The 9,902-nt window shown below is 43.2% G+C and overlaps 1 protein-coding gene across 1 annotated transcript; it reads left to right on the top strand.

Annotated features, from left to right (window-relative positions):
* The first annotated feature begins 6,708 nt into the window (after positions 1–6,708).
* Positions 6,709–9,632, top strand: LOC112456090 (protein snail-like). Its single transcript, XM_025018393.1, has 2 exons — positions 6,709–7,260; positions 7,974–9,632. Exons 1-2 carry the CDS (start codon positions 7,134–7,136, stop codon positions 9,389–9,391), a joined length of 1,545 nt encoding a protein of 514 aa, XP_024874161.1. The 5' UTR covers positions 6,709–7,133; the 3' UTR covers positions 9,392–9,632.
* Positions 9,633–9,902: the final 270 nt, after the last annotated feature.

The following is a 9,902-nucleotide window of genomic DNA, read 5'->3' as shown; positions in this document are numbered from 1 at the left end:
ATTCAAAGGGCAAGGTACCGAGCCTTTCGTTCTTAGCCGAACGAACGGACTTAAGGCGAGGTAGTGATTCTTTGAGATCGTTGCACAATGAAGAGGGCTTTACGCGTCGCGGCGGCTATTCACCGCGAAGGCGAAGGAAAGAAAGAAAATAAGAGGAAAAACTCAGGCGCACCGTTTCTCATTCACGATCGACGAAATAACCGTCATTGTGAGCGCCCCGTGGTTCTCGATCAGTTGTAGCGATCGTCGTCCCGTCGACGATCCTCGTAAAATAGAGGCCAGTCCGCGAACTGGGCGACACTGACTCGTCAAGGGATTGAGAGGGAAAGTGCATTCACCTAAGATATACACGTAAGTGGATTTTCGGAATCCGAGAAGGAATCCGCATTATTATCTCGATTGTGACAATATCGAGTTCTGCAGTTGATTAACCTGCGGTGCATTCAGATGTTTTCGTGCGAATAACCGCGAGAAGTACGGGAAATACTACTCAACGAAATTCTATCTCTTAAACAACAGATTTCTTGCAAGAATATGATTATGCATTCCATTTCAGAGATGAAGTATTCGTATCTTTATAATTATGATGTGTGCACGAAAAGGTTAAGCCTAACGTCGGTGTACACTAGTGCTTTTGTTTCTCTTTAATCGTGTTTTCGTATGTTGTGACCGAGGTTTTTCTGTTTAGATGTCTTATTTTTAATGAAACAGCAAACAAACCTAAGTAGCTTTACAGTAAAGCATTCGAATGCTTTACAGTAAAGCATTCGTAAATAACTATTTTTTCTTTCTAGCTTTTACTAGGTCTTGTGTTTTTCGTTATTCATGTCTACTTATGCTTTTACATCTTTTAATTTATAACGCAGGTGTCCTATTGCTGTTTCAAAAAACTCAAAGGAAATACTTGAGTAAATTATTGCCGTAGTGTAGTGTAGTTTTTGGAGTTTCACTATTTTCTATATCTGAATGATGTTTTTTTTTCGTGCTTTTCTATCAACTTTTTAAATAGTGCTTTTTTCTATTGTTTTGTTTATACTGTTTCGATAGTATTTTGACTAGCGTTTTAGGAGCTTACATATTTAATTATTTTATTTGTACATTGCACATTAAATAAATTAGATACTATAAGATTAGGATATTTAAAAATTGCAAAAATGATTTAAAATTGTTTGTTTTAAAAATGAATAATATTATGTAAAGTCATAAATATGGTTTATCTCATGCAAATAATAATAGAATTAGTAATGAAGCTTGTAAAATATTTAATAAGGTCAACCACTCGAATCAGCTACATTATTCGAATTTCGTTTCAAGTATTGTCCGCTGACATGCAACTCTCAATGTATTATTGATACACCTCGATGCACCCCGTTGTGCAATGGTCTTATTTTTTCAATTGTTCCGCTTTGAGCGCCAATCCCGAACTTTTGGTACTTCGAGGAGCGTACACCTGTATCGCGGTGGTGTCCATTTCTGCGATGAATGGACCGGGATCAAAGGTAAAAGGCTAGCAAAACTCGTCTTACAAACTATTTAAAAAGCTTTCTGTACGATATAGCTAAAATCGTGTCGGAGTCTCTTTGTTAGATTCATTGCGCTGTGAAATTAGCATTTTATTTTCAGAATTCCGATATAATAGAATCCTTTACTTCTTCAAAGAGACTTTCTGAGCTTTGATGATTAAAATGTAGGAATCTATAGATATTTCACGGTTTTGTTACACGGAAATTAGTCATAATTTTTTTTTATTTAATTAGATATTTGGATTTTAACATTTTTCTATAAAAAAATTCTGAGGCGTTATTTATAACTCTTAAAAAATAGAATTTTTAAGTAACATAGTATTGATGAATAAATAGATATTTATAGTTCACAATCTGAGCAGAACAGAATGAAACATGTGTTTAGTACGAAACGATTTTATTAAAGGCGCCTCGAAGTTGGAAAATTTAACTATCGGCGAAGCGACTAGTTCGGTGCCTAGTTTCGGTGCAAGAAGAAGTACAAAGCCCCTTCGATTTCCCCCTCCCTTCTCTTTTCCGAGGATACCTGGCTCACGTGTAGGGATCCACGGGCCCCGAAAATGGGTCTACGTAGCTAGTCTCGGTGGGGCCAGTCGCATATGGTGGCGCACACACACATGTATAAAGCGTTCCAGCGGTAATAGCCAGGTGTTTCAAAGGTGAGGCGATGGGGCGCCCCTCGAGGCGGCACAACAAAAAAATAAACCAGCTTCCTTCCGATGGGGCTACCTTCCAGTGGGGCGGCCACCCGGTACACACATATAGGTTCTCTGTGCGCGTCGTAATAATTATACAGATTTATTCGAACAGGCCCGGATCGCAACGGGTTAACAGCGTGCGCGCGCGAACTGGTTGAGAGTTCCGGGGAATCGTAACGTCGCGCATCGGGTATCTCGCTTAGGGTCGAAGAGTCACACCTTTCATTTCCTCGGCTGTAACGTGTAATTTACCACTTTGAGCGGGAAAACAAGAATCGTATGAGAAACTGGCCGTAAACGGTCGCCTATAAATATACACTTGGCCGAGATGTATCTATCTTCGAAGCGATCGTTAATTCTCCCCTATAAGTTGTTCACAACTGCGGTTATCCATTGATCGATTGTATAACATTACAAATGGAAGGTAGCAGTGAAAAACTGGGGTTTGGATCGATATTAAATTTCTTAGTAGTAGAATAGTTGAAAGTCACAAGGACTATTCTCACAAGAATTTAAAAAAGCAATTATACCGTATTAAAATTATGATTAACAACTTCAGTAAGATTAATATCTGTTGTTACCAATTTCAACCTGTTTTTTTTTTTCGTCACACGTAGCTGTATTTGTATTTTTTTTTCGCGGCAGGGCGGAAATGGTTCGCCATTGCGGCGCAACAACATAACCGACGAACGCGATGGGCGCGGTGCCAGTGGGACCTGCTTCTATCTACGCGCGCATAAAGAATCTTTTCGCAGCAACCTGCGCGAACGCGCGATTACCCGTGGTATCGGCGTGAAGGGCGCCGGATTGTTCCCTCGTTGGGATTCACACGCACGGGACATACTACAGCGGCAAACAAAAGCGGGGGTAACTTAGCGCGCCCAGTATTCCGTATAATTTATCCGCCACGTAACGATGGTAGGAAGAAAGAAGCGGAATTCTTTGCCGGAACCGCCACCGGTAGCTACCGGAATAACCAGATAAAATGCAGGTTCTCTCAGTCCTCTCCTTGCCTGCTTTTTTTTCCTTCTTCCTCTCACTGATTTAAGACGACGAGAAAGGGTTGTCTGCAGAGACAGATAACCGCGTGGAAGGGCGTCTTTATGCGCAGGTAGATGATTCGTCGACGACCGGTGCACGATTCATTCCCCGGTATTTCTCTTTCTTTCTCTCTCTCTCTCTCTTTCTATTTCTGTTTTGAGTTTTTGATGCGCTGAGACGGAGGCAACCGTATAGGGTGCCCGTTTCCTCGTAAACCGCCACGAGAAGAAAACGTCGATCGGCCCCTTCGCGCATATTTACGTGACAACGAGAGAGAAGATTGTGGCTTTTAATTTAATGCGATGCATCGGAAACGGCAGGTAGGTCGCACGACGGTAGGGCGGTCGCAGATTGCAAATTAAACGCATCCGTCCGGAACAGTGAGAAAAATGTGCTTCAGATGCATAAATGCATGCTATATTAGGTCTTGTAATAATAAATTAAATATATCCCTTCAAGATATGTCTTCATTCAAAATTATAAATTTTTTTTTATGACTTGCGACAGACAATTATTTATTTAACGTGAAGGTTTAATTAAATCGTAGAAACGTTCCGTCTCATTTTCACGCAGCGAAAGAGACAGTACGGCATGATATGGATTTGAAATTTAACCGGGATCGCGATCCGCCCGAGGTCGAAGTCGGTGCACCGAGCGTGCGCATTTCTTGCATTCCCTTTGATCGGCGGTAGTGCATCGGTATACGCACTCGATATGTACGTGACGTTGTATTCGTGGGTGTCGATGAGATAAGCGGGGCGGCAGATATATAGGGACAACAACGGGTGATTCGCGCCGCCGCGCGCCGTCCCGTTGCCAGCAGATAGTTTCTTTAGGATCGTGACTGCTCCGCTTATCGACGAGCGAATCGAACTCTCTGTCCCGGCTAACGATCGTATAAATTTGCAGTGCGTACAGCAGCCGACTAGATCGTTTCAATACGTCCGGCACGCGTGATGACAATGACTCGACTTGTCTTTGAGTAGCAAGTGTTTAATTGACACGCAATTAATGGAATTAAAATTTCGGAAGATTATTTATAGTCTTCAAGAAATGATTTTTATTCTGACAAATATATTATTCATTCTTGAGATTTTCCAAATATTTTATATGTACAGAATTTAGTGCGTTTGTTGTATTACATAAGCTGACTTGGCCGACATTCCATGGAATAGTGTCTTCAGAATCTCGAGTCTGAATTATATCTTTTACACAGTGATAATATCGCAACATGCCGTAGTAACCGTCGTTGCTGTTTTCAATGCATTGATAGTACAAAGCTCGATGCGGAATCATTTCAAGTTCAACGTACCATGCGCGTGCCGCATTTGGAATGCGCCGTTAAAGCGAAGTGAAATGCGTCGTGCGCGGCGATTGCGTGTAATATTGATATTGTAATGCAAAGCGAAGCGAGTGTAAATATATATCGACGGTAGCGAGGACGTTTCTCCTGTCGAGACAAACGGTTAATAACACGCGCGCCCGTGGCGTATCGGTTACCGAGATTTTATCATGAAATTCTGCCAGCGCGCACGCACGACGCCGTCTCCGCCTTTTCCTCTCTCCGTCTTTGCTCTCTGCGCGTCTGGTGTCTCTCCTTCATTACGAAATAATACGAGAGAATGATTGGTCGCGCACACACCCAGCGAACTAGCGAAAGAATAGAGCTTTATGCGAATGAGCTGTTTATGACGACAAGTACAAGGGTCCTATATGTCAAAAATTGCTCTCGTTTTCTAGCCGATATATGACCGTACCGGTCTCTTATCCCGATTATCGTTTCGTGATAGATCAATTCGAATGATTTTTAATTTTACTGGTGATAATTCTGCCTATTACATATACGTTAATTGCGAAAAAATGTTTCATGATTTCACTTTGTTTTAAAATCCGTATAAAACTTGTTGAATTTTCATTGTGTGTTAACGCATCTGAAATATTTCGTTGCCGTGAATATTTTAATTAGTGCACTGAGAAAAAAATGTTGTAAATTTGACTAAACTCGTTTAGTTGTAGTGATTTGTTTAATGCAAATATTAATATATTTAAATCAAATATACGTGAGTAATATCAAGAAATTCTGAATCTATTTAAATATAATATTTTTTGAATTAACAAATGTTAGCTTGACAGCCCGTGACCACTGCATTTAGTTGAATCAAATAATATTTCTTTGAATCTACGATTTTTTTTTCTCAGTGTGACATTCTTTATTCTTATCAATAAAGAACGAAATGCATCGCTACATTTTGATGTAGCATTAAAAAACGATGATACACAAATTTATGGCGGTAAAGAATTTAAACCCCAACAAAAAAAGCTTATCTGTATTAATCTTATCTTTGTATATGTCACAAAGGGAGAAAAAAGTAGATCGCAAGTGAATCGACGGAAGTCGAGAAAGTTTCTGCCGACATCGAAGAGAAACAGATGAATGTTACCGTTTTTTTTTACGCGCGTCGGCCACGTGGCGGATTCCCAAACTGAACGCCGCGTGCTTTTCCTTTCGCGCAAAAATGGCAGGCGATCTAACGTGAATCTGCCGCTCGCGCATATAGGGAGACGGGGTGCTCGCGCGAGTACGCGTGCCCCAGTGCACATGCTCACGAGTGTACGCGCGTGTGTAGGTTCCCAGCGCGCGTGGGCGATGCTGTGGCACGCGACACGACCGTTACACGTTCGGACTGGCAACGTGGGTCGACGCGAAAGAGGGAGTGAAATTCAGAAGGGGAACAAGAGGTGGATTGTAGCGCTCGCACATACATACATACGTATGTACACACATGCACGCATGTACGCGAGACGCAATGCGCGCATATCAGGTAGGGGCACAAAACAGTCGACGCGCGCGCGACAACCACTCTCGCACAAAGAGCAAGAGAAAGAACGGTGCGGAGTTCAGGTAGGCCGAACGGAAATTCGAATAAAAAACGCGAGTCGCCGAGCTCTCGCGCGGAGGGGGTCTAATGTACCCACACGCGCGCGCGAACGCGAATCCCTGGTATGTACATGTGTGTGCGCGCGCGTGGAGAGGGTCCCCTAAGAGGGGTCACAGCATCTGCTCCTACAGAACAACATAACATACACACATTGAAACTTGCGAAGCGTGTAAGCGTGAGAGAGAGAAGGAGAGAGAGAAAGAAACTAGGGGAAGGGATGAAAAAGGAAGGACGAGAAGCGTAGCGGACTATCGCGTTGCACTCATGAACATCCTGCACCTCCCGTCGTTGTCGCTGACGGTGGGGGACAGTTGGTGGAACGTATCCCTGGTCGATTGGCTGGTGGCCCGCGACCGCCCGTCCCCCATTGGCAAGCAACGAGGGGCCCGCGGGCCCGTATTGGCTCGGCAGCACGTGCGGGCCACCTGCAATCGTTTGGTGGGGCGACCTGTTATAAGAGGCCCTGACACAACCCCCTGCTAGTCAGAGACCGGCTTGCAGCTGAGACGTTTCGAGCCAGTCGCTATAGCACACATCCTCGCATTTCTCTTTCGTGTTTCACGCGAGTCAAGATTTATCCGAGTCGCCCAACCGGTCAGTTGAATTCGGACAAGCGTGTGGTGAAGATCAATTTTATTACTCCTTTAAAGAAAACTCAAAGTGCCGTTTCTTATTTTGAAGGAGGAGGCTTTTGACTTATGTGTGAAATAACAGTGCAGTGATAACACGCGGAAATAACTTTGCTGCGTATTATTGTCGCTCGCGAGACTTCGGCAAGAGTGTGATTATTGGATTAACGCTGTAAATGACGGATTTCCATACGAGAAGAGAAAGAAGGAGGATGCTGTAAGCGTCCTTCCCAGTGGCATAGCGTTAATAAATCAGAAGAACGCTTTAAGTGCCTTCGCGCAGTATCAAAACACAGTGACAAAATGCTTGTCGACGAGGTGCCACACAGCTTCATGAAGAAGAATTACAATTACAGTCATTGCCCTTTAAAGAAGCGGCCGTTTTATTATACGTCCGAGGATGAAGAAGAAGCTCCTGAAGCTATCAAAGGTATTAAAATTATTTTTCTCTTATCGCACAAATCCTTTCAAAATTACTTTTATACGAAATTCAACGTTTATATTGACCTGTTATTTTCGAGAATATAGTGTATAAATATGTTTTGCGTATTGTTTGACTTTTATACGAAATTCAACGTTTATATTGACCTGAAATTTTCGGGAATATAGTGTATAAATATGTTTTGCGTATTGTTTGGATATTTATTTTAAGCGTCACAATAAGTAGATTAGATAATATAGAGAATAATGGAAAATAGTAATTTTAAACTTTAATATTTTTTTGTTATTAATAAAATTAAAATTAATAGTAATTTTAATATAATAACTATTTAATTAACATAATTGAATACATATAATTATGTCAAATTTAAACAAATAAAAATATGTAAAAATAAAGATATGAAAACAAATATAGGAAAAATAAAAATGAAGAAGGAAGAAGTAAAGAGAAAGTGTGCTAACACGAGATACAGTTTATAATGAATATTTCTTACAATAATGAAGTAAATATGGCTTACAATGAATTCTTTTATCTTCGAAAAGTTGAGTCATTAGAAACGTCATTAAAATTAAAATATTAGAAAAATATTTATAAACTTTTTTTATTTTTAGATACTACCCAAATTATTTTCTTTTCTTTATATTTTATACTTCGGTATCCTTTATCATATATGTGAACGCCGCTATCTCTTGTTTGTGCAGAAGAAATAATCGATGTCGGAGTAGACGATATCCCTGAACCTGAGAATCTCAGCACGAAGCCCGAGGATCTCAGCAGAACTGCAGATCGCCATCATAGTCATTCTCCCCATCAACAACAACAGCAGCAGCAGCAGCAGCAACAGCAACAACAGCAAGAACAGGAACGCGCGTCTAGCAGGATGCCACCTCCGATTTTCAAGACGTCTCCTCCACCTTTAACGATAGAGCCATCATCGCCGACAACTCATCATGCGATGCACTACGTGCACCAGTTACATCACTATCACCATCACTATCCAACCAAGACTATCACGCCGCCAGCGGGAATCGCGCCGACCCATCACCCGATGGTGAAGAAGGCGCGAGTCGAGGTGATTCAGCATAATGACAATTCCACGACGACGCCGACGGCGGGGGTGACGGCGACGTCGACCCCGCTGCATTTTATGGCGAGCAAAGCGCCCCTGGAGCCGTTGAATCTAAATCCTCCGGTGGAACCGTTGGCTCATTACCCTACGCCAGCCTGGGCTCGCACGGGCTCTCTGTATCCGTCGCATTATCTGCCGTATGCCCCGCCTACCTATCATCGCTATCCTGGAGCGGAATTGTATTCGTCGTACCCGGTACCGGCGTATCCGCACTCCTCTCCGGAACATCCGTCAGTTTCGCCGCCGCCCCACAGCGCACTGACCTGCTCGACGATCCAACGACCCATCGCCAGGAGCTATCCTCACTGGAGCAGTCCGGATCACTGCGGTTTGTCACCTACGAGTTCCGTGGGTTCCGGCTCTCTGCGATCTCCGCCTCCCGTGACGCCGGAAGATCTTTCCTCACCCAGCAGCGAGAGCGGCAGGTCGTCCGCCGGCAGTACCTCCGCCGGGACGTCGATCGTCAACACGAAAATAGAGAAGAGCAGCCCGAGCACCGGCGCGAGCACCTCCTCGAGCACAACGTCGTCCAGGTATCCATGCACCGACTGCAACAAATCTTACTCGACATATTCCGGCTTGTCGAAGCATCAACAGTTTCACTGCGCGGCCGCTCAAGGCCAGACAAAGAAGTCCTTCTCGTGCAAATACTGCCAGAAGGTATACGTCAGTTTGGGCGCCCTGAAGATGCACATCCGAACGCACACGCTACCCTGCAAGTGTCATACGTGCGGCAAGGCGTTCTCCAGGCCTTGGCTGCTCCAGGGTCACATCCGGACGCACACCGGTGAGAAGCCGTTCCGATGTCAACACTGCAATCGCGCGTTCGCCGATAGGAGCAACCTCAGGGCTCACCTACAGACCCACAGCGACGTCAAGAAATATTCCTGCGACAGGTGTAGCAAGACATTCAGCAGGATGTCGTTGCTCACGAAGCATCAGGATGGCGGCTGTCCCGGCGTGCCGGTGTCAGTCGGCTATTCTTGCTAAAGTTTCGCGTCTCTGTGACCCACGAGATAAACGTATGTCGCTCGTTTTCATTTCGCGGTCTCAAAGTGCCTTAGAATGCAGTACAAATGTCGAGTTAGTGAAGTCTGGTATCTTGGTGAATCGCTCGCGAAATATCGGTTAACTCTTTCGCCATCCGACTATATCCTTCCAGGAAAGTACCTTTTAAGTTGTAATTAAAGTTTTAATTCATAAAAATATTCTCCGAAAAGTTGCATTTTTATTTCATGACGAAAAAATTTTTTTATTTTAATTAAATTTTGAAAATAAGTTATTAAATTTTATCATTTTTATTTTGTAACAATGGCGAAAGAATTCGATCCCACGCATTCTTGTCAAGTATACTACTCGATCATATCGAACGCGTATTATTAAAAAGTTGACTCGTCAGACAGATATCTCGAAAAGTTTCGTGAGAGTTAGTTTCGTTTGTTTATTATCCTTCGCTGTAAATAACGATGTACGAGTGTGCGACGTACACAGCGATTCACAA

This window comes from Temnothorax curvispinosus, unplaced genomic scaffold (assembly GCF_003070985.1).
Source record: "Temnothorax curvispinosus isolate PA1 unplaced genomic scaffold, ASM307098v1 QBEX01006646.1, whole genome shotgun sequence".
Lineage (NCBI taxonomy): Eukaryota > Metazoa > Arthropoda > Insecta > Hymenoptera > Formicidae > Temnothorax > Temnothorax curvispinosus.
Note: the sequence above shows the minus strand (reverse complement) of the source record. Positions and strands in the feature narration are given on the sequence as shown.

What these genes read in the sequence shown, in the direction of transcription:
- LOC112456090 (XM_025018393.1), top strand. Translation starts at nt 7,134, where the DNA reads ATGCTTGTCGACGAGGTGCCACACAGCTTCATGAAGAAGAATTACAAT. An exon ending in AGCTCCTGAAGCTATCAAAG is followed by an intron (nt 7,261 to 7,973) that starts GTATTAAAATTA and finishes TTGTTTGTGCAG; the next exon opens with AAGAAATAATCGATGTCGGA.